Source organism: Cuculus canorus, chromosome 3 (genome assembly GCF_017976375.1).
Source record: "Cuculus canorus isolate bCucCan1 chromosome 3, bCucCan1.pri, whole genome shotgun sequence".
Classification (NCBI taxonomy): domain Eukaryota; kingdom Metazoa; phylum Chordata; class Aves; order Cuculiformes; family Cuculidae; genus Cuculus; species Cuculus canorus.
In genome coordinates this window covers 20,019,616-20,045,823 of record NC_071403.1, presented here as the reverse complement: position 1 = coordinate 20,045,823, position 26,208 = coordinate 20,019,616, and the positions used below count along the sequence as shown (strand labels likewise).

Here is a 26,208-nt window from a genome sequence, read left to right as displayed (position 1 = left end):
ACAGCATGAGAGTGTTGAATTCCTTTCTCCTCCTAGGCTGTCTTCTAGAAACATACTATGCTGGATTGTGCCCAAAGTGTATTCAACTTGGTCTGTCAGCAGCCAATAATGCTGTTGCTGGGGAAGGTCTGAGAATCTTGCATGGAGGATATTAGTCGGCCTCATTTTGGTTTTAGAGTGCTCTGTAAATGTTAAGCCGATTTTTCATTCCAAGAAATAGATGAATGAAAAAAAGTCTAAGATACTATTTAGGTTACTTATATATGTAATCATCTGATCTCTCTTGATGTGTGTTAAATTAATGGATTTTGATAATATTTCAGCAATAAGTTTCACCATTTAGTTAAAGTATTAATTTTTCTCTTGTTTATTAAACTTGCACTTTAGAATAAAACAATGAATGATTAGCCTGTGCTGAACTGAGAATATATAGTTCTGGCCTAGCATTATGAAATACAATATCCTCCATGTGGTGATATTTTTTGTATGTACTCGGTGTTTGCATGTAGGTATTACCTGCAGCAATAGTGGAAGGGTGGTATTTACAGAAGTCATGCTTTGAGCTATTCTTTCATTTAGTCTTGTCTGAATTGGAGCTTTGCCTATCGTTAGTCTCTTCTTACTCTTACAAGCTGCACAAATGATTTCGTGTGCAGGTAATCTTCCAGGGGGGTTTTAATCACTATTGTAAAAGAATCTTTGTCCTAAAACACATCGCAAGAATGGAATTTCTGGTTTTCAGACCTGAGTTTGTACCTTGGGATTTTGCTTTAGTCTGTTTTTTTCTGGAGGGAGTGCATCTGGACTGTGAACAGGAGGAAATGAGGCCATCCCTAATCAAAACATGACTCTCAAAATGTTTGGCAGCAGTCAGTATTTGGTCATTTTCCTTCCCCTTTTAGCACATTCTTCTGAGGAAGACAGCTAGCAAGCGTCAGGATCCTTTTACAAAACCATTCTTCGTGGTTTGTGTGCAAGAGTGCCACAATTACTGTACTGGCCATACCCCTGTCAGTTCTTTTGTCCACTCCCTTCACACTATCCTGGATGTTATCAGGGATCCCTGCCCTCATTTGATTTGTACTGTTTTTTTTTCACACTTTTCCACTACAGTTTGTGTGGGATTAGAACAGAAAGTTCTTCCTTCTCCACAGATCTAGAGGACTCAAATTTGTCTTTTAAAGAACATCTGCACTCTGAGCCAATGGGAACTTACTCTTCTATGGGTTTTGGCATATGATGATTATCTTCTCCACTATGCATCCTACTGAGAGTCCTCTGAAACAAGGAAGTTTCTTTCTGATGCTTTTCATACATGAGAAGAACAGTTTATGTGATGGTTATTAATGCAGTACCTACTGGACCCTTCTTGTTTGGTTTGTTAAAGTCATCTCATGGACCTGCATGTAGAAGACTGGACAGAAATCGCATGATCTGAAGTTAAATATCTTTACTCTGACTAATCTTTTCTCTCTAGTGCTAATACCACATAAAAGCTAGGCTCTATCCTTTTCAACAAATGAGCTGTGTCATTGCATTTTTAAAATATCTTTATCCTTTTGGCAAGTTATAGTTGCATATCAATACTTAGGACTTGTACCGATTTATAAGCATACTAGTCTTCAACATATTCCTTTTTTCCTGAATTTTTAGAGAGATTTTGATTTTACGCCAGCCCACAATACTGCCTTCGGGTTACAAGCTTCCAGGTTTCCCAAAGTAGTACATTCCTTAATGAAATGTACTGTAATGACAGAGATTTTATGTAGCTTTCACACTTCAATTTGGCCAAAGACTTGTGACAGACACTAAATTATGTGGAAATACAGTACAGTAGAGATCTACTCATTAGCTCTGTCCTACTCCGTTCAAGAAATATTTATCTACCAAAATTTTCCACTCATGTCAGCCTGCCAGATTTATTCAGCTCCCTAATTGTCAACAATATTTGGCCGCTAACGCAAACCTTTGAAGAGTCCCTTGCTTCAATAAGAAAGCCAGAACATTCCTTAGTTCAGCACCTTTACGAGGACAGATTATCAAATCCCATGCAATGTCTGCAAATAGATGTTTCTTCATCTTTACCTTTTGTACAAAATGATAGGTACAGTTGCCTCCCTTCTGGACCTGGGGAGCCTTGGACAGTCCTTAAGTTGTGGCCTGCAGGTGACAATAGTTTATATATTAGTGGCCTGGAATTCTGCACATTCCTAGCACTCATTTAGAGCAACACAGAGAACCAACAGCTTGTGTCACATAAAGAAACAGGATGATCCAAGAGTTTCTCACGTGTTTGATCAGCCTTTGGAACTAGAATTTGAATTCCCAGATTCTCTTCTCCAGAGAGCATGAATCCCTTTGTGGATGATCCTAGTAATGTCGGATCCTCCAAGAGTGCTCAGAGTAAAGTGAGACACAGTGCTGATGGCCCCAACATAAAGCAGGTGATAATTTTGGTTTTAAGATCACCTTGTCTTGGGACTCAAACTTTTTTAATGTTCATGATCCTCAGTATATCAATACCAACTTCCCACTAAAGTGTCTCGAACTCTCATTGTTTGGAATGACTTTCAGGGAAAGGACAGATCATTTTAATCTTTACTAGTGTACTTAGTAATCTTTCTGCTGTCAGTCTCAGTTGCCCCATGTTTTTCCTCCAGGACTCTGGCTACTACATCACTCCCTATGACATATATGCTAGTTACTCCAGGAATTCTCTCTAGTGCAACGCAACTGTTTTGCTGCAGGAGGTGAGGTAAATCTTTTAGTGCAACCAAATACAGCCAGAAATTGTAAAGTTAGAAACTGCTTTATCTGTGGAGAATAAATGCTCTGAGTTTACGTGGAAAGAGGCTAGGAAGGGAGGAGAAGCCACGGCTTATTTATTGAGCCTGCTGTGCAGACCTTTAGTGCCAGGCATGCTTAGCCTTTGAGAAAAAAAAGATCCTTTTAGAAGACATACATGTTATCTTCTGTTGTGCTGAGATGTCTAAGGGACTCTCTTTGATCAAAGAAGGGGAACAACAATTTCATGGATGCTATGAAGCAGTTAAAATGAAATCATTTTCTGTGAATAAGTTTTGTTCATTGCACAACTGGAGTCAGCTGATAGTTCTCAACATAAGCAGCAGCTGTGAAGGCTGAGTGTTTCTCTACTAGACACCAGTACTAATGGCTGTTGAACATTTATGGTGAATTTGCTGTTGCTGAGGAGTTACAGTTATTTGCATTTTGGATGGCAGTCCATAGTTTTTATAAAAGTGCCTATTCTGAAACCCCTCTAGAGGAGGTAGTGTTCCTGAGGGCAAGCATTGCAGGGATTGCCTATTAGGGTACACTTACACATGGAGAAGCACTTAAAGGAAGAGCTTTTCTGTAGCTGTTAGCTGTTCTCACATCTCAGAGATGTGAAGTGAGTGCACTCACAGGCTATCCTCTCACCCTTCCATGTGCTATTTAAACTTCCAAGTCACGGAATCGAAGAATTGCTTGGTTGGAAAAGACCTTTGAGATCATTGAGTCCAACTGTACCTGTCCACTACTAAACCATATGCCTGAGCACTTCATCTACACATCTTTTAAATAAATCCTGAAGAAGTTTTTCCTGATGTCTAATCTGAACCTCCCCTGACAGAAGTTGAGGCCATTTCCTCTTGTCCTGTCACCTATCGCTTGGGTGAAGAGACCAACACCCAGCTTACTATAACTTCCTTTCAGGTACTTCTAGATAGTGATGAGGTCTCTCCTCAGCCTCCTCTTCTCTAGGCTAAATAACCCCAGTTCCTTCAGCTGCTCTTCATAAGGCTTGTTCTCCAGGCCCTTCACCAACTTTGTTGCCCTTCTCTGGATGTGCTGTAGCACCTCAATTTCTTTTAGTGGGGGGCCCAGAACTGAACACAGGATTCAAGGTGCAGCCTCACCAATGCCGAGTACAGAGGCACAATCACTTCCCTGGCCCTGCTGGCTGTGCTGTTTCTGATACAAGCCAAGATGCCATTGGCCTTCTTCACCATGTGAGCACACTGCTGGCTCACATTCAGTCGGCTGTTGACCAACACCCCCAGGTCCTTCTCTGCCAGGCAGCTTTCCAGCCACTCTTCCCTAAGACTATAGCGCTGCACAAGTTGTTGTGCCCCAAGTGCAGGACTCAGCACTTGGTCTTATTAAACCTCTATTAATTGCTTTGCAAATACTAATAAAAAAGTGTGTGCTTCTTTCTCCCTTCCTGGACCTATGCTTGAAAGGGAATGGGCTTGCTTCCAGATATCAGTGGGATAAAAAGATGATATTACCTTATATGTTTAAAAACAGCTATCACCAGCCGTAGGGATGTATACGTAGGCAACATGAGCATGTAGCAAGGAACTATTACGGGTGGATGATAAGCATTTAGACTGAGATCTTCTTAGAGACAGTGGAATCCTAATCTCTGCCTCTATGCAGAGAGCTTTATCCAACGTCCCCAGTAATTCCCATTGGTATGTACTGATGTTGCAAAATGAGGTACCACTATTACTTCAAACGAGGCACCAGTGACTTAGAAACATTACAATGCTTTATTAGTTCATTCTGTATATATCCCAGCCCATGTTCAGAGGATGTTTTCTTTCAGGGATGTGCTTATGCTGGAATTTCTCCAGTTCTCGTTTTCTGTACATTTGTTGCACGTACTTTGGCACCGCCCAAATTCCCTGCTTACACATTCAGCAGCTTCTGTGCTCAAAATACTGTCATTACTCAGTAGTCCAACATTACCTCATTGTTGCATTTCCAACAAAAGAAATAGCAGCTTTTTTTTTTATATATATATATAAAAAACAGTTATTCCTGTAACTTGATTTGGTGAAGTTCAGAATAGGAAGGAAAAACCCAAGAAAAATCACTTTAACTTTGCAGCAGCTTAGGTATTGAAACATGACAGTTTTCTGTCTCTGTCTAGAAGCTTTCTGAATAGATAGGGTAAATAGGTCTTAAAATGGAAAATTGAAAGTGAAAAGAAAGCATAAAGAATTTCAGCCATCACAAGCAGAACAAAGGGATGGTTGTGTGTTTTAATATGTTTAATGTTTCTCTATGGTGAGATACTTTTAGTCTGAGAGCTTTTTTACACATTGCTTTTGAGACAGCCACGTGCCCCTGCTGATATGAGGCTTCTGGAAAAGGCAAGAGACAAAAGTTTTGGGATAGAAATTAACCCTTTTATTTCTCGCATGGCAGTCCTGTCATTTTTCGCAAAGTTTTATAGGTTTATACAACTATTTTCTTATGTATGCTATACAAAAAAAAGTCATTTGAGTTATAATAAACATAACACAAACATAAAAAGACCAAGGCATAATAACTTTACAGAATCTATCATAGAGCAGCATTAATGTAGTGTAATTTGCTGTTGGGTGAAGAAAGGTTAGTGAGACATCTGCCTCCTTACCACTGCTTTCTGAGTTAAGTGATGGCATTGTAAGACAGTTCTAATTTGTATAAGGACCTTCTTCTGCTAATGAGTATTAAGTGGTTAGACCACATGCAGTACTTTTTCAGAATGTTATGCCCATCTTTATGTGCTAAAATACCAGGAGACTTATTTTCGGTTGCTATGTGCTGATACAATTTCCACTGAAAGCGGGAATAAGTTTCTGTGTATGCTTGGAGTAGAGCATTGTGCAAAAACCATTTGATTTTCAGCACAGCAAACTCTGCTAAAACAGTTATTTTCTTTTTGTTACTAGCACTCCTTACGAAAAACCAGAGCAAATTCATGGTCCATATTACATTTTTACCTGAGGAGAAGCCAAGGCAAAATAACTGCTCTGGCTGACCCTGCTTGGGAAAGGGGCTCGCTTGGTGAGCTCCAGCAGTCCCAACCAACCTCAATGATCCTATGATCTTTGTGCCCTCGGGATGTGGGTCAAGGAGATGCCACCAAATGCTGTACACAGACAGCTCAAACATGGCTGAAACAGCCTTGCTCTGTGCTGGTGTGCTTGCTAGTGATCTTGTATGTTTAACCTGGGTGCTTTCACATCAGCCTGTCTGGCTTCTGACTTTTTACCTCTTAGCACTGCAGCTTCTTGCCTTAGGAACTGCTCTCTCACTGCATTGTAAACTGAGCCGTTTCCTTGGGTCCTTTTCAGCAGATAAGGTCAGCTCTGCAGATGGAAGCTAGTGTCTCTTTTCAGAAGTGACTTCTTCATTGAAGTGGAAGTTGAGTAGGATATGCTGTAAGAAGAAGCCTTTTTAATAGGTCTTCACTTTTGTCCTTGTTAATGGTTATTGAGAGCAAATGATGGTGATTTAAAGGTCAATGAAAATTGGCTTAAATGACACTATTGTCTAAATACTGGAATTTCTCCATGTTCTGATGAGCTAGAGCAGCACAAGTTATTGAAGTAAATAGGACCATGATCTCTTTGAGTATGTTACAGTTTAAACAACATTTAAAAGTTTTTCTTCAAAAGCATCATTATCATTGCAGGATTCCTAGTAGATACATGGTTAATGTTGTTTGTTGATGGTTCTTTATGCAGTTTATATTAGCATGAAGTAATACAAACATGATGGCTATTGAAGCAGAACAGCGGGTTATTTTTTGTCTTAAAAATGAGTGAGTCTGGCTCTGGTAAATCATTCTCTCATTCACAATTTTCAAATAGATGTATTTGTGTCTATTAGAGTGTAAGTAATTAAGTTATTTATTGAGCAACTGTCAGAATAATTTAAGTGGCTTCTGGAGAAAAACAGCTCTGGCTCTTAAAACTCAGTATTTCTCAAAGTCTGCCTTTTGTTTTGAAACAAACATCCCATTGAATTGCTGTTATGTTGGTTAAGCAACAATGCTAAAAGCTGAGTGTCTAGATGAATGATACTTTAGGAGTATAGTTAAATTAACAAATTCATGTTTTAAGAAGTGAATATAAAGTAGATGATTTGATCTACTCTGTCTGTATGAAAAGGGTGCAACATGAAAGCCTGAATATTTAGAGTGTGAAATACTGTGCTGTTTGCTTTTGTGACTAAAGGAGGTGAGGCATTTATTAGAAACCTGTGTTATCTAGATATACAATAATAAGTATTTTACATAATCAATGCAAAAAGTCTGCAATGACAAAGTCCACAAAGTGTTGCTTTTACTATGAGATAGTCTTAATCTGAAATAGTTTGAGGTGCATGTTATCGTTTCAAAAATAAAGCAGAGACTTGGATTATTAACGAAGGGACAAGCTGTAATTCCTTTATGTAACAAGTAAAATTAGTTTTACACTTTTGCTATGTAAGGCCTTTAATGGTTTACTCAGATTGTTTTAACAATGGAATGGGTTTTGTGTTGAATGACAGCAGTTAAGGGATTACTTCACTGGGTTGCTTTTTACTGTACAAAGGTCTGACTTCTTTGCCCAATTCTGGAGCCTGGATTTACCCAGTTGGCATTCTGACAAAGTGAAAGTAGGATGTTTCAAGCAAAAACTGTTCCTTTTGCAAAAGTCTTTATACACTCAAAGTAGCAATGTAGAGATTAGACTCTTTAGGAGCAGGAATTAGGCCCTCAGAGGGCTGGGAGAGTCCAGACTTGTTGGAGAAAAAGAATAGGGCAGCAGTCCGTGTGCAGGTGTTTTCTCTTTTGCTTTGTCATTTGCCTTCAGTCTGTTCTGCTACAGTCAACTTGTCCCTTTTTTCTCTCTGACTCCCCCTGTTGTGCTACAAATTATAAAATATAAGCTATGTGCAGGCTCTAGAGCTTGTTTCAGCTGCAGAAGGGCAGGTAGGGCAATGTCTGTGTGATGTCCCCTGCCCAGAGAAGGATCAGGCACTGTGTAGCAAGTTATTGAACAGCAGCCTCTGATTCCCCACTTCCCTAATTCCACATGGGGTGGAAGAGGGGATGTGCTGAGACCTGAAGCTGGATTTCTGGGCAGCTCCGGCTGTTTTTGAAAATGCACCCATTCCAACTGGGTTATGACATTTAGCCAACTAAGACTGCTGGACTTAAGGTGTAGGCAAAGGGAGTGCATCTGAAAGTTCCTGCAACCCACAGGGTTGTAAGAACAGGCTCTTCTGACTATAGTTCTACCTAGATGAGGCTCTTTGAAGCACACATTGTCCATCATTGAAAAGACAAGGCAGAGCCATGGCATCTGGTCAAAGCTCACAAGGCAGCCTAAGCATAGTGCAGATACTGTGTTTAGTTTTATTATTGGTTGTGCAGAATCTGGAGCACTGCAACTTGCTGAAGCTTGCACCAGAAAAAATAGCATCTTAACTAGCTAACTACCCCAGCTCTCTTTTTTTTTTTTTTAAATAACTATATAATTTTCATGATTATTGCTATCATCATCATTATTATTTATTTTTTAAACAATATTTTAGCATATATACTAAAAGATCCCACAGCATCTGAGTCTTTTTGTCACTAGTTATGTGCCTTTTGCTCCTTCAGACCCTACCCTCTCTTTTCTGAAACCTCATTCTCCTGAGGTTGTTTTCAAATGCTAGGCTTTACCCCTGCTGTCTTTCAGTTTAGATTCAGGAGTTTTCTTGCTCTTAAGACTGATTCATGTTGTAGACTGTACCGTTCCATAAGTGCCCTGAACTTAATTGTCTCTGCTATGTAGATGTTATATTTAACTCTAGTAAATGTTAAAGCTCTGAATTTACTAACAGGGATTGCTAAGCAGCTTTGTTGGATTTAGACACGTGAAAGAGTGTTACTTGCTACATAAATAGTGCCATGAAACAGCATTTTCAGAAGGGAGTCTTGAAATGAGACTAAATGCTGATTTGTTCCAATAGCTGAAGATTGACTGTTCAGACCCCTCAACATTAGCATTTCCCATTTACAGTGATTATGAACACTGGATTTTTCTGTATTTTTATTATTTTCCTACACTCCTGTGCCAAATTGGCACTTGACTCACTGTAGGAATTTATATTGAGGCTTCCATTATTCTTTTAAGTATAGGTAACTGGAGTTGGCAGGTGTTAGCATCCATCTTCCCAAATACTTGAAGTAACTTTCTTCTAAAAAATAACTATTTATAATCAACCACTTAGGATGCCATATGCCAAGCTTAAAAGAAACATAATATTTGTCTTTTCTGGGTTAGCATCTTATTCTCTATTGTCTTTCATATGCTGCTAGCACTTACCTAGTTTATGAACTCTATCTTACTCATGTACAGCTCCGGGTTTTCGGAGGTAACAGTATATACTGTTCTCTTAGTGCTCCTGTTCTGATTTTTGATGTTTTTTGATTTAGTCTTTACTTTGCTTCTTACAAACTGTGCTGTTTAAATATAGATTGAATATGCAACATCTAGAAAATGTAAATCCCAGGTTTCTTTAATACCAATACATTCACAATGAAAGTCAGTAGCATCTGTGATTTCAGCATCAGGTATGTTATTTATTGAAAGAAATATCTGTGTGTTGTAAAGTAACAAAATTCATTCTATACAGAGTTAAAGTTAAAAAAATAAATCTGTGAACAGCTGCATTTCTTAAGTCAGCCCATCAGTTGTATTTATTAGGCCTCAAGGTCTTGGAACAAACCTATCTACAAAAGAACAAACCTAACTGGTAAGGTAAGATATTTAAAAGTTTGAGCACATTTTATATGATGACAGGTGACCATATCGAACAATTACAATGAGAAATATTATTATTTCTTGGTGAAAAAAGAGCAGACCATTCTTTTGGGCGATATGGTTACTCTTAGTTTTTAGTACAATGTTTGTATTGAACCAGTTTTTGTAATATCAACAAAAATAGGAGGGAATTTCAATAGGGACTAGGGAAGTAGTTTACTTTCTTGCAAAGTGCAGAGGTTTGGGAAAGTCTAGGCTTGGAAATAAACTAAGGCTGGCCTCTGAGAAACTTTATTATTATTATTTTTAAACTCGTTGATTTAGGTTGCCTGGGGAAGTGAAGTCACCTCTATTATAATTCTATGTGCAGTTCATAGTTCTGAACATTTGGGGTTGTGAGAAAAATTTGAACTTTTTTCATTAAAAAATGTTTGACATTCTCTGAGACATGTTAGATTGCCTCCTGTTTTTATTAAAAGAGGAAAGAAAGGATTATTCTGTTACTATGGCACATGTTTCTATACTATGCTTTAATAGAAAATAAAGAAATAAATCGCTGGTGGAACATTATTTCCTTGAAGTATAATAAACAAATACCCCATTTAATGCTGTTTACTTTGTTCTCATAGATCAGAGTTCTAATAAAACAGAGCCAAATTATGTGGTGTAGAATGACCTCTACATAACTGGTAAAATCTGCAATAGTGCAGTGAGATCAGTGACCCAAAATAGATCCACCCTTTGTTGAGTGGATCTCAATGTCCTAGCATGGGTTCCTCCCTCACTCTTCAGGACTCTGGTCTTTGTGGTGTTGTGAGAAGAAGAAAGGAGGCATAGTTACTTCTTTGAGTACTTATGCCTCTGCTGTAGTTTCATGTATTGTCTGGCTATCTGAAGTGGGCATGAATAGAGGTGATCCCTTTGACTAGGCTAGTAGAAACCAATGCTGAACTGAGATCTAACTAGGGACCAGAGGGGTTGAAGATGAGACCTTCTGCATTTGTGCTCAGAAAAGTTCTGTGTAGATCTGCATTGTGCCAGGTTCAAAATGAACATCCTAACTTGATGACTAATCTGCTGCTGCAAGCTTCAAATCAGTTTTAAGTCATGGTTTTGCTGACTGGTCTTTTAAGCCTCAGCAGGCTCAATCTGTTACCTTGCAAGAAAAGATGATATGTATAACTGAGATGTCAGTTCAAATAGAAATGTGTTGTAAAACCTGCGTTTGCTTTCGCAGTGAGCTTGCCAACCTGGGCTGCTTCGAAAGTGCATACAGGAGAAATTAAGCCTACTTTCCTGTGAGATGCTTTTCTTGTTAGATATGTGAATATATGCATGCTGAAAAACAAGCAGCATAATTTTCCTTATTTTTTTAATCTTGTACAAAACTTTATCTTTAAGCATTTATTTTCTATACCTTGCTTTATTCTCCATATGCTGAAACGTGTTACCTGTCCATCTGCCTCAGCAGCCCCATTGTGAAATGCTGTCTCAGACAGATGCGCATCACACAGGCTGTCTCTTGGTCTGTGTCCGGCAGAGTGGGTAGTGCGTCACTGACCTGACAGTACTTATTATTAACACTACACTCAAATAGATAATTCTGTCTTATTTTGGGACTGAAATACATATTTCATTTAACCTAATTTAGATTGTGTAGCTTTCCTTTTGATTATTTTCTTGGCTGTGCCATGACAGCCAAAACATAACTGTAATGTCTGCTTGTTTTACCCTATCCCACTTGTAATAACCTTATGCAGTAGGTGCTTTTCCTGGCCATAGCATCAGCTCCTGGAAAAGAAAAAATAGTACTACTTTTTGGTAGCTGCCTGCAGGTAGAATTGCCGGTGAATTCAGTCCCAATAATGTAGGCCGGACATTATTGTACTGGACACTGAGGCAAGGTGGGTTTCCTCTTGCAACCTGGTGTACCTTCTTGTGGAGGACACCTTAAAAGAGAAAAGTGCTTAAACTAAAGAAATGAAGGATGAGGTAAACAGACCCAGATAAAAGAATAAAAAAGATTCTTGTCTCTTATTCTGTGCTTAAGTTCAAGGATTTCTTCTCAGTCAAGACAATGTGTCCAAAAACAATCTACAGAAAGAATGGAGGGAATGGGAGAAGGAGGGGAGTGAAATGCTTTTGACATGACTCTGTTTACACTTCGGCCCCTATTTTCCATTGTTGTTTAAATGTGATCCTGCTTGGACAGATTTCTCAAATACGCTCTCAATACTTATTCAAACGTCCTTACAAATGTTCTAACAAAATTCCTTCTAGAGCAACCACCCCGCCTTTATTTTCCTCTACCGGGGAATTTATTCTATGGAGACCTCTCCCCCTAGCTTGTAAGGAAGAGGTCACTTAACCACACTGGGCTGGGCTCTGTCTCTTTAGAAATTCAATACAAAATCTTGCTTCATTTAACATGAATCTATTAGGTTGGTGTAAGCTGGAGGGCGGGAACAAGGAGAGAGGTGATGCATCTAGATAGCTTTCCTCCCACAGTCTTCATTTCCTTTTGCACACTCATCTCTCACAGTTGACTGTCTCTGAGGCGAGCAATTTTGATGAGCTGTATTTTACAATTTAACAGTTTACACAGTGTTTTCTGAAATGAGTCACTGTACAATACATTTGAAAGGAAGCATCTGAATTTCTTTTCCTTTGCTGCTTTATGTCATTGCACTGGTAGGGCTGTGAAATCCCTGTCTTTTGTCAGGTAGGTGTCCCACAAATAGGAACGCTTGTAGGCTGTAGATATCACAACTTCTGAAAAGTGCTGTAAATAGTAACCCTCCTGCCTCCAAGGACTGTCGCTTCCACTGGGGTGGAGGAATTAATCTGCTGACAGGTGTTACTTAAGAAACAACTGATAGAAGTAATCATCCAGCCTGGTGTATTTGTTCTGATCATGGGGAACGAACCCACAAGGGACATTAATTGGGAATGCCAGTACCAGGGAATTCCCAGTTCTAGGGGGAAATGCCCAAAATGAAATTTAAACCGTTAAAATTATCTAACCAGAAATGGCTGATTGTTTTCTTCCTTTATGCAGTGTGTATATATTTTTTCTTGTAGCACATGTCAGTTTTTATTTCATTCGCTGCTTGAGGTTGTAGTTTCTGTTTCTGAATCATTAGCTTTAAGAGTAAGAAATACTTCAGTTAATTGCAATGTCTTACACTGGCTTTTGTCCCAAATAATAAACAATTTCGGGTTTGTATCCTTGACATCAAAGAAGGGGAGAAGAACGCAAACATAAAATGCAATGTAAAAATATACATCACTTCATAAATTAAACTATTTATAAAAATATAATATATACATAATGTAATATATAGTAAATATATAAACATACAAGATTAAATATAATATTTGGAGTAGTTTTGGTGTCTTGACTAATACATATTTTAACACTCCAGGAAACTTTTCGCTTGACTTGGAATACTTGCAGTCATATCTGACAACCCTTTCCCTGAGTTACTAGACGTAGTTAGATATACATGGACATGTACCCTCTTCTACGAATATGGAGTAGACCTAGATCTAAATTATTCTTAAATTCTTTTCTTTAATTTTTATTTTACAATTTTTATAATAGGTAGATGAAATGCTTTAGAATAATTCCTGAAGACATCTCCTTATACTTCCTAATGCAAAGTTTAGTTGCAAGAAGGTAGCTCTGGCATGTTTTTCTTCATTGATGTTTTCTTAATGGCTTTTGAGAGATTGAAATTAGTGAGAGAATTTTTTCCACTCACTCACATGAATAAAGTAGATTAGATGAGAAATGAAATTAAATTAAGTCTGAGTGGACTTGGACGTATATCAACAAGTCAGGTAAAATAAATAATAATGAAATTCTGAGGAGTGGGATATGATATTGGTTTGCTTCTATAATAAATAAAAATCAAAATGAGCAATACACTTCTCTGCCATTTTGTTTTATACTCTTCTGTGTAGATAGAACCAAAGACCAGTTTAGAAACACTTTTCAAAGTAAAAATTCTGTATTCTTAACACTGTAGAATGTGCTACAGATTTTCATATAGAGGAGGTAATTTCCCACTTTTGTAGGTGTCAAAGGGGTGATATAATTAAGTAGGCAGACTGTATTCTAAGCACATAACTGAATGTTCTGAAGTTATTTTATATAATGATAATATATGGCTTATTTCAGGCTTTGTTCATAGATTAAAACTTTACCCCATTCTTGTCCGTAAACATTAGGACTGCTGGGGCAGTAGCGATCACTGTCATATGATGAACATGTTTTGCGGTCTGAGACAATTAAACACATTTGAACAGATCAAGTGCTCAGTGTGCTTTAAACTCAAGCTTAGCAGTTTTCAGAAATTATTCTTAAAGGTTCTCAGTGCTCAATGAAGCTTTACTGAGTTGCATATTCTCCTACTTCAATGTAAACTATTCTGTGATTCTGTAAAGGCAGATATTTAAATTACTCATTCATACAAAACTGAGCACTTACCGTTGGACTGAATCCATGTATGTTGGAAACACATTTGTATAGAGTTAATTTATTATTTAATTGATTTATACTGAAGTATTTAATTGCCTGTTTACATGAAAACTAATTTTCAATTTACAGAGGCCTTTTTATTACTATCCATGACCGGGGACACATTGCTACAATGCTTAAGTCCTGGCCGGAAAATATCGTCAAGGTAAGTTCAGTTTTAGTTCAGTAAGTTCAGTTGAGTCACCCACAGTGACTTGATTAAGGTATTTTTATCGCTTTTATCAATTAGATTTCAGTGATTTATTAGCTCATCTTTTAAATAGAAATAACGTTGTTAGGCCAAAGTTTGAGGGTATAAATCCCTACTTGTTTAACTATAGGCATCCTTTACTGATTAATTGGTCGATTACTTTGAATATTATGTGTTAAAAAAAACCGGAATGCTTTTTCTGCATTTCAGAGAATCACAAAGTCGTTGAGGTAGGAAGGCATCATCTAGTCCATTCTCCTGCTCAAGCAAGGTCAGCCAGGGCAGGTTACTCAGGTCCATGTCCAGCCTGTGGGTTTTAAAGTATCTCCATGGGTGGATACTTCACAAGATCTCTTGGCAACCCATGATACCTGATGAGCTCTCTCACAAAAAATATTAAGTGTCCAACTAAAATGGCTCATCGCAGAGGGTGACACAAAATCCTTGTATTTGCTGCTGCTTACCATACTGAGCATTTCTGTTCTTTGATATGAAAAATCTTCATTTTTAGCAAAGACAATTTTGTGCGGTTTACTGAGTTATTGTATTTCTGTCAATGAAAACACATACTTCCTCATGTGCATAAGTATGATGGAGTGTGTTATTTGCTCAAGGGAAGCAAATAAACCCTCTTTGAAGGGTAAGAACCAGGTGGCTGTAGACAGCCCTGACAAAGGCCAGCAGGAATGGTTGGCTATGGTTTTACTGAAAGCAACCAAGGCGAAACCCTGGAGTCCAAGGTTGTTCTTTTTTTTTGTGGAGAACTTCCTTTCCCATCCTATTCTGTTTTCTCATTGTTGACAGAAAAATGTAAGAGGGAACAATGCCAGTTCCCTTGTCATGTAATACTAAATACCTCTCCTGTATCCTTAAAAGTTCTAAATGAAAGTCCCATTTACAGTGAAGCAAGTGTCTGAAATAGTGTAACAAAACTGCAGTGAAGTAAAATAAAATAGTTCTGAGCCTTTCTTGTATGATTGATTCATTTGTACCTGTTAGATGTTTTTATATATGAATTAAAAATTATGGTAAAAATATAATGGAATACTTAGTCCATATAAGCAAATAAGTGATTTTTACAGTGCTTTTATTTCTTCCTCCAGGCTATTGTGGTGACAGACGGAGAACGTATTCTTGGTCTTGGTGACCTTGGCTGTTATGGAATGGGCATTCCAGTTGGTAAACTGGCACTTTATACAGCATGTGGAGGAGTAAAACCTCACGAGTGTCTACCAGTTATGTTGGATGTGGGAACAGATAATGAGGTAAATCCTTTTCTGAGGTGTAGTGAACATTAGCTGTTTGAAGGGAACTATATAAAAGTTGAATTGTAAAAAGTTGTTTTTCTTCATTATGATACTGGCTTTGATTATGTGCAACCTAAAAAGTCCTATGGAAAAAGGAGCATCCTAATACACAGTATAGACATATTCATTCTGATGCACAGCATAGACTGTTTGGTAAGGCTCAAGTAATTAAGGATGCCATTTTCCGTAAAGATGTGCTGTTTACATTCTACATGTTAAAACAGAGTATGGGAAATTAGATCTCAAGATGGGGGTGATGATAGTTAAAAATGCATTCTTCCTCCACCTTTGCTGCATAATTCGTCTGCAGTGATTTCAGATATGAATTCTGACTGTGCCCCTTGTTTTGGTGAAAATCTTGAACCTATAGCCCAGTTCTGTGCTGGGAGTGCATGTCTATGTACTTCAGTTGTACATTGCCTTTAGCACTGCAGTGCTGTACCTTTTCCTAAAATAAGGTCTTAGTTCTTCAAGTAAGTGGACCTTACCCTCTTTAACTTGGCTAGCTTGGTTTCCCATTTGTGTGAAGTGCAGAGATTTAAAGTTATTGAAAATTGGCTTTGTTATTTCCACGGCTTCTGGGGTTCCTTGTTAATTATGTGGCCCTTGTTCTTCCTTCTTTTTTTTTTTTAAAGAATTCTTGAATGGGTGACTCTGACTGATGTCAAATTAAATATCATCAGTAATACCATTAAGCTTTAGCAGAAATAAACAAATGTTATACTATAAATGATGCATGATAAATGTATCAGAGATTTACATGTATTATAGCTAAGTAAAGCACTCCTGTATCAGTAAATTTAGCTGGGAATTCTAGGTTGTTAAGTTGTGCTTGTGTGTCTTTATACACGCACCTTCACCCCTGCCCCACTGCGGTAATTTAGACAATACATCATGAAAGCATTACTGAACTGAGAGCGAGCCTGCCACCCCTCTCTCTATCCCCCAAGAACTTCCTTCTGAAAGTGGACAGACTTACTTGTGAGACGTATCTGAACACTTTAGCACATAGCCATATCAAATCATACACAAGTCTCATTAGCTATAAAATGGTTTTATTCCTGGTTTGAGCAGCTGATCCAGTTGTCTAATCTGTTATTGAATGTTTCTAGGCAGTTAATCACGTCCACTACTGCTGATACTGCAGTAGACTTTACATTTTGCTTTTATGCTTGAGTTTCATTGCAGTTTTTAATCTTTCATACTGTACTAGTTCCTTGAATGATATCAAAGATATATATACATATATACACAAATATTAAAAAAATACCCAAAATAATAGCCATAATAACTAAAAAAGTAATACCCATAATAGCTTAACTTTCATGTCACTTTTCTTGTGGCTAATGGATGAGTCCAATGCATATGAAAGTATGGCAAACCTAAAGTATTACAAGATACATTAAAATTGTGTGAGCTAGGGCGATCCTGTGAAATATTCGCCTTCTAATCAGAAGGATGCCTTTGGTTGTTTCATTTTGGCATATGGCTTCTTATTTTAGGGCCATATTATGAACTGCTTCAGTTTAGTTGTACAGTACAATAAGAGGCTGAGCGCATTTTAGTCCTCAGCCAACATGGTGGTTAGCAGTGTAGGACGGGAATACCTGGCTTTTTGTTCCTGTTTGGGTGTGTATTATGCTTAGACGTGCATCTACTATCTAAGAGTCTAAAATCCCCAATTAAATTTACTGGTATAAGAGACCTTAAGCGAAGTTTAAATAAATGGAGATTGGGTGAAGAGTTATTTTTGTTGTATTTTTTTCAGTGCTGTAGCAAATGCAAGGAATTAGATTAGTTTATGGATTAGTGCCTTTTAGGCTCATCTAGATTTTTGCAGGGGTGAGGAGAAGTCAGCAGCATGAGCGAAATGAAGGCTGTGAATCATGGTTGGGTTATGGCCAACTCTAGAGGCAGCACAATTGCTCTTTCAGGGTTGTGCCAGACTACACTTGAAAACATAGATGGTTGGTGGCTTTTTTTCAGTGGAGACTGATTGCTCAGATATTTAAGCATTTTATCTATCAGCTGTAACTGGGAATGTGACCCCTGAATTCTGCTGTAGGATTATGAACAGATGGGACTCTATTGGTGTACCCCTTGTCTGAAGACACTGCATGGGCCTGATGATATTCATTAATTGGAACTTACAGTTCCCTGACTTTGACTAGGGCACCAGCTCCCTTAATTTCTTCCCTTTAACATGCTTCCTTTCCCCCAGCAGCACATCCCTGTTCCCTCCCTAATGCTGGTGTTCATGTAACCAGGTTGCGAGCCATGGCAGAGAACTGAAGTGACCAAAAAGTGATCACATTTTGCTGGCTAAGTTGGTTATATTAGGTCAAGCCACTGTGGAATTGCACTGCAATTCTTTACCTTAGAATCTAATCCTCTCGAACAAATAACTGCATTTTTATGCTATATTTTCTTACTCTAGCTAGGATTTTCCATAATCAGACACAATAGGAATAACTCATAACTTGAACACATATGAATAATAACTATGCTGAACATGGTTTTTGAAATGTGCAGATGTTTTCCATTTAGATTAGTTCCTTTTCCCTTTCTGTGGGGGCCTCAATGCTTTAAAATAAATTGTAAAATATGTATTTTTGGCAACTGTAGTGCAGTTGTGCACAACCTGCAAATTCTCCAGAAAGATTAAATCTTTTTTCTAAAGCTGATTTCAAGCAAAACTTCACAAATTCTCGTACTGTATTGTTTTGCTGTGTACAGGGCCCCAGACAGTAACTCTGAGAAGCAACTTACTCAATTTCTGTTGATTATTAAAAGCCTTATTATTAGTTTTAGCAGAGGCATTTTTAGCTGGGATATTATCCTGCTAGTCATAAAACCAAGGTAAGAGAAGAGAGGCAAATAAAGCATTTTTATACAGTCGCCTGGATAATAAGCAAGAGAAATGGAAACTGCTTACTGATGGGTAAACATTGACCTAGTGGAAAGACTTGTGTGACCAAACTGTTAAATTATTTCATGTAATCAGTGTGGGGCTGAATATCCAAAAGAGCACGTTGACCGCTGCCAAAAATAATATGCCTGTTTCGTAAGTCATTGACAAATTGTATCCAAGTAATTACTGATAGGACATTTTTATCCAAAGCAATTGAAACACTATTTGGAGTACTATCAGCTGTTTAATACAAACTGTGAAGATCTTACTGAAAGTTGTGCCTTACCCCGTAACCAGCTATTTTTTGGGGTTGAGTATGGTGCTTCTCAGGAGGGATTTCAATCCGAGTAAAACATACTCGGGCACTAGTCTCAGTACAGATGTGAGAGTGTGCTTGGAAATCCTGAGGTGATGTGATCTCTGGATTCTGGGCATTAATTTAACATCATAAGAGGTATAGTTAATCACCCTGAAATGGTTTAAAGAAACAGCTTGCAGAAGAAAAAGGGAATGGTTGTCAAAGTATAAGCAACAACAACTTAATGGAGACCTACCTGAAACACATGTGCTTAGCACTGGAGAGTGGGATGGTTTAAGGGCTTAAACATTAAAATGTGAATGATGATTATTTGCTACTTGAAGTGTGTTATTAAATTCTCACAAAATAAACAATGCAGAGGCAAGTCTGTTGGTTAAAAAGCAGCCTGGCAACACATTTGAATTCAAACTGGCCCAATCCAAAATAAAGCAGGCCTCCTGTATTATTAGAGAAAATGTTTTTTGAAACATATATATCTATGAGGAATAATAAAATAGTTGTGGTTTGATGGTATTTCGAGGGGTTTTGTCAGCTCTGCGATGTCTAATATCTTTATCAATGACTTAGAGGCAGTATTTTTGGTGTCCAAAGGTCATAGGTGAGACATGGTTTAGTTAAAGTACTATTATCCAGCCAGAACGGGAATGAAATCTAGGAAGACTGATGGCTTGTGTTATATAGAAGTCAAATCAGTGGTGAAAGGGTTTCTTATGACCATAACAATCTTAATCTAATAATGGATGGAATGAGGAATGAGGACTGTGTTTATCTGGTACCTTACAAGAGAAGCTCTGACAAGTTCAAAGCTGCCAGAGCAATCCTGGAGTATTTGTAAATTCATAACTGGCAATGAGCAGTTGTGGGAGCTTTGGAAAGATTAATTGTGTGCTAGCATTTAAACCTAAACCATTTGCCATAAATTTTGGCTTGGGTAGAAAGCATTCAACTCTTGAATAGTACTTTCACACAATGTGGAAAAGCGAAGACAGCTGGCATTGTAAGACCTTTTTACATAGGCAATTTCTAGCAGAAGTCATCTTCATGCTCTGAGCACTGGGACAATGGCCACACACCAGACATCAGGATCTCTCAGGTGTCAGAAGTCACTCCAGCTGCAGCTTTCAAAGAAGCTGGACATGCAAATCTTTTCTTGGCCTGGGTACGCATAGTTAAATAGCTGGCTGGTCATATATATATGTCATTAATGTATGAATGAATCATGATGGTCACTTCACTTTTTGCAGATGTGTATCTGAAGCTGTTCTTTATTCATATAGCTGCCAAGTACAGACAATTGAGTACTGAACAGTGCACAAGAAAGAGAAACATGCTCTAGGGCAGCTACTACTCCTTCATCTGCCACTCTTCAGTGATTTAGGAGCTGCTATTTCAAGTTATTTCCCGTGTGCTTGCTCTGGAATATTTTTTCCCTTCAATTACTACACATATTTGAATACAGGAATGTGACAGTTCTCACAGTTGCCCTAAATGGGTCAATGAGCATGAGTGGGCTGGCACTTCAGATTCTTCTGGAGGAATGACCGGCATCTGTGATGGCAGAGTGAATCCAGAAAAGCTGAGGTGCAAATTAAAGCTCAATTCTTCTGCTTGTGCTAGTTAGCTTTCTGCATTTCCCCAAATTACTTCCAACTGTGATAAGAACTGGTACCAGCCTTCCAAGACTCATGTTCTTGAAAAATACCTACCTATAATGTGCAAATGGAAACTCTTGAGAAAACAGAAACAAACCTGCTATTATTATTTATATTTCAACAAAAATAGAAACCCAGACAGATGAAAGCTGAGTGTAGAGGAAACCTGCCATTTCATATCTTATTAATCTAAAGATATAAACGTGTCAAACCGATCATGTAACTTGTCTACAGCTGTAGAGATTTCTAACTAAAAGATAGTCACAATTGGCATTCATATGTAGATGAGTGGCACTTTTGGACAGGGATTTTTTTGTAGTAAATGTATTATGGAATGGCAATGCTCTCTGAATTTAAAAAGATCCTTTTGCCTTCCCCTGGAGTGATGGCTGTTAGAACTAGAGACAGCATTTCAGTGATGGTTTTATTGTAAAATATTACTAGAATTTCCTGAATTCTGTGAATAGAGATTACTCCTATCTATATAAAATGGATCTATTTTATCTAATTTGTCTGTTAGTAGCCTTAAACATACAGTTAAGTAACATTCAAAGAGGCCTCTTGCATCAGGATTTTCTTGCAAGAAATCAGAAAGTACTTTGCTGATATTGTGTTTTACACAATTATTTTCATTGATTTTAATAGTGGATATCACTAGATTTCAGAATTGACTTCTGCACTTAAAAATCTAAGAATCAAATGTTATCTTCTTTTACTGAATATTCAACTAATAAATTTCCTAATCTATACTTTCAAATTATCTTCAAAACAGCATATGACTTTAGTCAAGAAGGATTTTTATTCTCAATGGCCTGCAGCCCTTGCCTGAATTGACTCCACCATGTGGTTCAGATGGGACTCCCAGCAGTGAATCTCGAGAGTCTAAGTTTGCTCATAGTAGTGAGGTTTTCAGTGTGTTTGAGTCTTTTAAAGACTGCAATTTGAAGAATCTTTGAGTTTGTCTTCTATTTTGTCCATAGTCTTCTGCCAGTTATTCTTTTATTATTTCTTCTGTGCCTTCTGCCTTACTATGCATTTCCTTGGCTGCATTAAACCTTCAATTAGAAGACTCTATATAAATAATGTCTTGTGCTTCCTAAAGGATGCATTCTACTCACCATGTATTAAAACAGCTGAAATACCAGACATTGCCTACTCCGTTAATTATGTACAAAGGAGAAACGCATTACTGACCATATTTAAAGCTGTTAACTGTTTTGACTAATTTGCAAACATAGAGGATCATGTGCTATTCTTTACCGTGGTGTTCCCAGGGGCATGTATTAAATCACCTTCCTTGTTTTCACTTAGATGCTTTTCTCATATTTTGTTAGACATAGCTCAGCAGCTATGAGTACCAGCATTTTTACCATAAAACTCAACTTTAAAGGGGCTCAGCTTTTAACATTTATTATCTTTAAATATTTTTCTCAGTTTTGTAATATGCACACTATTGGCATTTTGTTTAATGCTGCCGTAACTTTTAATAGGTTTTGTTACTTACAATAGAAAACCATTCTGTTTACCTTACTACTATTATAATGCTTGTCTTTTTTTACCCTAATATGGGGATGAAAAATATCTTGATCTACATATCCTTTCAGAAGCAAAAATTCTTAGTCCTTTTTAAATAAATAAAAAGCCAACAGAGCAATATCTGATTTTTTTTTTAACGATGGGCTTATTGTTGCCATTGTACAACAAAAGGCTACTGCAATTTTTAAAACTCATCTGATTGTTCTAGTACAGTTAAATTAAAAGAAATGTTCAAGTTCATATTATCTTTTTAATATGCATGTGGTATAAAATAATATATTATTGTACATTTCAGTGCCAGACTTAAATCCACCATCATTTTATCTTATCTCTGCCTAAAGTTCTCTTATCCTTTCATAAATACTAGAGATTAGTGTTTGCAATCTTCTTGTACCCATCCAGCCCTGTAATGCTGCCTTTGTACTAAACCCAAATCAGGAGTTTTCTAGTATACCCACTTAGGCAGCAGTATTTTTACCTGCTCACTTTTATCTTTCCCGTACTTCAGATTCAATAGAATGGATGATCATAATCTTGTGTTTGAATTATTAGTCTTGAGAATCTGGGTTCCCATCGCCAAACTAGGTAAGCTCAGAATGACTGAGGAAGAAACAACAGTGCTTGAGTCATCTGAACCTGAGGTAATCATCCTAGGGTAATTTTACGAAAAGGAGCAGATGCTGCTTCTTGTGGAGTAGCTATCTCAAATTGTAGAGATGAATTGTATTTTAAAAGTACCTTTTTTGTCTGTTGACTAAAAAAAGGCACAGGCTGTCTCAGATACTGAAATACCCTGTATAGGTTCTTAAGTTAGATAACATGAATTCATACTCAGTTTACGCTTCACTTGCCTTTCTCTGCATCTGATGTGTTGTTGCTGTGTGGCTTAGGAGGCTTCTATGGAGACTAAAACTTGTTTTTGAAATTATGTCAACCTTTTATTAAATATAACCTTTGTTACTTTTGATCCATTGTCATCCTCGAAACTTTACCATTTTGGTTAGGAACGTATGGTATTCTCTTTTTTTTTTTTTATTTTGAGACTGTTCATTTTTATGAAATATACTATTTATAAATATATATTTTATGACATATTCTATTTCATTAGACCATAGAAAATGTGATTAAACCAGATGGGGCTTCAGATTTTCACATTTACCAAACAGTGTATCGACAATGATTTTTAAGACCTGAGAAGTTGAAGAGGGGAGGGGTTTAGCCAAAAGAACGTAAATAGTGACACAGGATTTATGTCTCTGTTTCGGCTGACATTAGAAAGAACGAGCTGTGTACTGATGTTACTGGCAATTCTGTCAGTCCATTTCATTTCCTCTTACTTCACTTTTCAGCACAAAGGGATCTATAAAAGAGGGCAGAAATGAATATCTGGAAATGCTTATTTTGGATAGCATGCATGAATATCCATAGACCAAACTGATGGCAGACTTTATTTCGAGATACATTAGACATCCAACTCTTCATGCTCTGAAGACGGCAACAGATAGAGTTTGTTTTTGTTGGCTTCCATTCTTTCTGAAATAGTAACTGTTAGCTGTCTGCCTGTTCAGCAGTTTCACAGCAATAGAGAAGACAAGAGAGGGAATGAGCCAGCGATATAGCTATTACCACAAAAAGTGGGATCAGATGCATCATTTTGCCTCCGCAGAAGTCAGCCTAGTGTCTGGGATGAAACATCTCACCTGTTGACTGTAAAGGTGCTCTTAGAAATGCTCTCATAGATCTCCTTTTGCATAGAACTACTTCTCCCTTTTTTCTTCTGGTGCTTGGATGGATACATGGTCAGCAGCCGAGATGCCAGCAGCATCGAAATAATTTCACCATACTTGTTCAATAATTACCAGTCAGTCAACGGAGCATTGTTGTTGTGACTTGTTTATGTAGGAAGAGGCTCAACCCATTTGGCTCTAATAAAAAAATGGCTGAGTCTCAGCACCTGAGAGAGGGATGTCAAGGTCAAAGATATGTTTGTGAAGGATCATGTGGGAGTAGCTTATGGAACTGACTGAAATAAATAGATATAAGTTTAATGGAACCGAGAAGAAGCCACAAAAAGTGATGGAGATTTATAGCTACATGTGAATGAAAAAAAAATCAAGCTGAAATATCAGAGCTGTTGGTACAGAAATGATAACTGACAACACAGAATAAGACCTTCATTTTGTAAATGGTATATGCACTGAAATGTTAAAAAAACTGTTCAATTAACCATGTGATGTACTCAAGACACTTTGTGTGCTGTCTAAATGTGTGAGCTGATACAATATTAGCAAAATTCTTTTTATTAATAGAATATTAATAATGAATGAAAAAGAGATCTTTAAGACTATTTTTTAAGTTTATGTCATCTTTGTTCTTTACCAGCTGAAGAAAAATTAAGATGGCATTCTTCTGAATATTATTATTTAATAGCAAAACTTTACTGATGACCTCTTCAAAAGAATAAGTTTTTGGTATTCTCTGATTCACTTTGTTGTTGTTTTGTGTTTGATTTTGTTGTTGTTCAATTTTTGATCTTGTTTCAAAAGCTAGAAATGACTCTGCATTCAGACATTTCAGCTGCCTCTACTAAACAAAATTTGGAAACGTAAATGGATTAAAATAAAGGGAGTGATGTGTGTTTGTTGCTTCACAAAAAAAGGTGTAGGAAAGTTTGATTTATTCAAAGCTGTTTAACTACCTTAAGCAGTTATATCTTATTTAACTCTCTCGATTAAGCTGAAGAAGACAATTCATTAAGATAGCTACATTCCTGGCAATTTTGCAGGAAAAAGGAAAAGAAAAATATCTCCAACTTCTACAAAATTTTGTAGTATGGAGGGTATTGTTAAATATTTCTTCATCTGTGGCATGCAGGTTGAGATCTTAGCCATGTAGCTGCTGGGGTTCATTTAGAAGAGATGATAGTTAACTGTAGGAGAGCTGTTGAAGCTCTGTTGGTCAAGAGATTAATGGTTGATCTCAGGCTTTTCTGGGACTCACTAAAAGCTTTCATAGAAAGAAGTTGTCAGAGGGTTTAGGAAGGTTTTTGTTATGTGGCCTGAAGATTGTAAAAATAAAATACCAGAGACTTGTCAGATTTCTTTGCTTTCTGATTATTGTTTGTATGTTAAAATATTAGTGATTATATGCAGCATAATCTGCTGAAGTCCTAAACAATGTGGGATTCTTCAGGACTATTGTTTTCTCGGTAGGCAAGGATGAAGTTTTTTTAAGAAATGCTACTGGCATTCAGACAACCATTTGTTTTCAGTTTTACTGTATAAAAGTGTTATGCATCCTAAAACTGCGTCTGATGAAATGTTGCTCCAGAACCGTGGTCCTGAGTGTCTTCCAAGTTTGAACTCAAATTACAGGCATTTGTGGAATTGGCATCATCCCTGCAGACAGATGTTAATGTTAGAAGAGTTCTCCGAGACTGTTAAACATAATGCAAAATATTTATCTTGCTGTTTTTTTTATTTTTCTTAAAATACACAATGAATTAGGCCTCTCTGATCTCCTTACCAGCTCTGTTAGATACAGTTCTGGCAGTGGATTGTGCGATGCATGCTAGCTTGAATTAGTGTAGCGGTACCACCTTAGACATTGTGATGATACTCTTTTGTTTAAAAATCATTTGTAAACTCTTAAAAGAAAGAGGCAGAAAGCAAATGGGACTAATGTGTTGTGTCTAAGGAAGAGAGAAAAATCCACAGGGAGAGGAGCAGGCTGTTGTGTGAGCTCTGTTATGCAGACACCAACACACTGTGTGACTCAAAGAGCTGCTAGCACAACAGCCTCTTGAAAAATCAGGTGCATCTTGCTGCAGCAACTGTTTCACTTTGGATTTTGCAGTTGGTGCTCCCTTGCAACCATGGCTCACGCAGCTTGTGCAATTTGGTATATGTTATGTATGTAAATGTTACCCTTAGGTGGCATCTTTCGCTTTGCATGCTCGTGCAAGGGAATGAGTTCGACTTTCTATGAGAGCTCTTCTAGTCCTCATGACAAGGTAAGAAGGGACGCAGACGGAGCGTGCCGTGCAAGAGGGCAGGAGGGATGGTGCCCACTCGGCATGCAGCCTGCTGTCTGCCCGCAGCCCTCGCACACTGAGGCCTTTATTGGGTGCCACAGACATGCTCCAGAAGCAGCCCACAGAATGTCCTTGGCAC

At 37.6% G+C, this 26,208-nt stretch overlaps 1 protein-coding gene across 2 annotated transcripts in view; it reads left to right on the top strand.

The window, feature by feature from the left end:
• ME1 (malic enzyme 1) overlaps positions 1-26,208 on the top strand; it is a 164,199-nt gene that overhangs the window by 58,852 nt on the left and 79,139 nt on the right. For both annotated transcript variants that reach the window (XM_054062910.1, XM_054062911.1), the window contains exons 4-5: positions 14,191-14,266; positions 15,415-15,576. In XM_054062910.1, the coding sequence (XP_053918885.1) occupies positions 14,191-14,266; positions 15,415-15,576 (238 nt within the window). The remainder of the gene's footprint in view (positions 1-14,190; positions 14,267-15,414; positions 15,577-26,208) is intronic.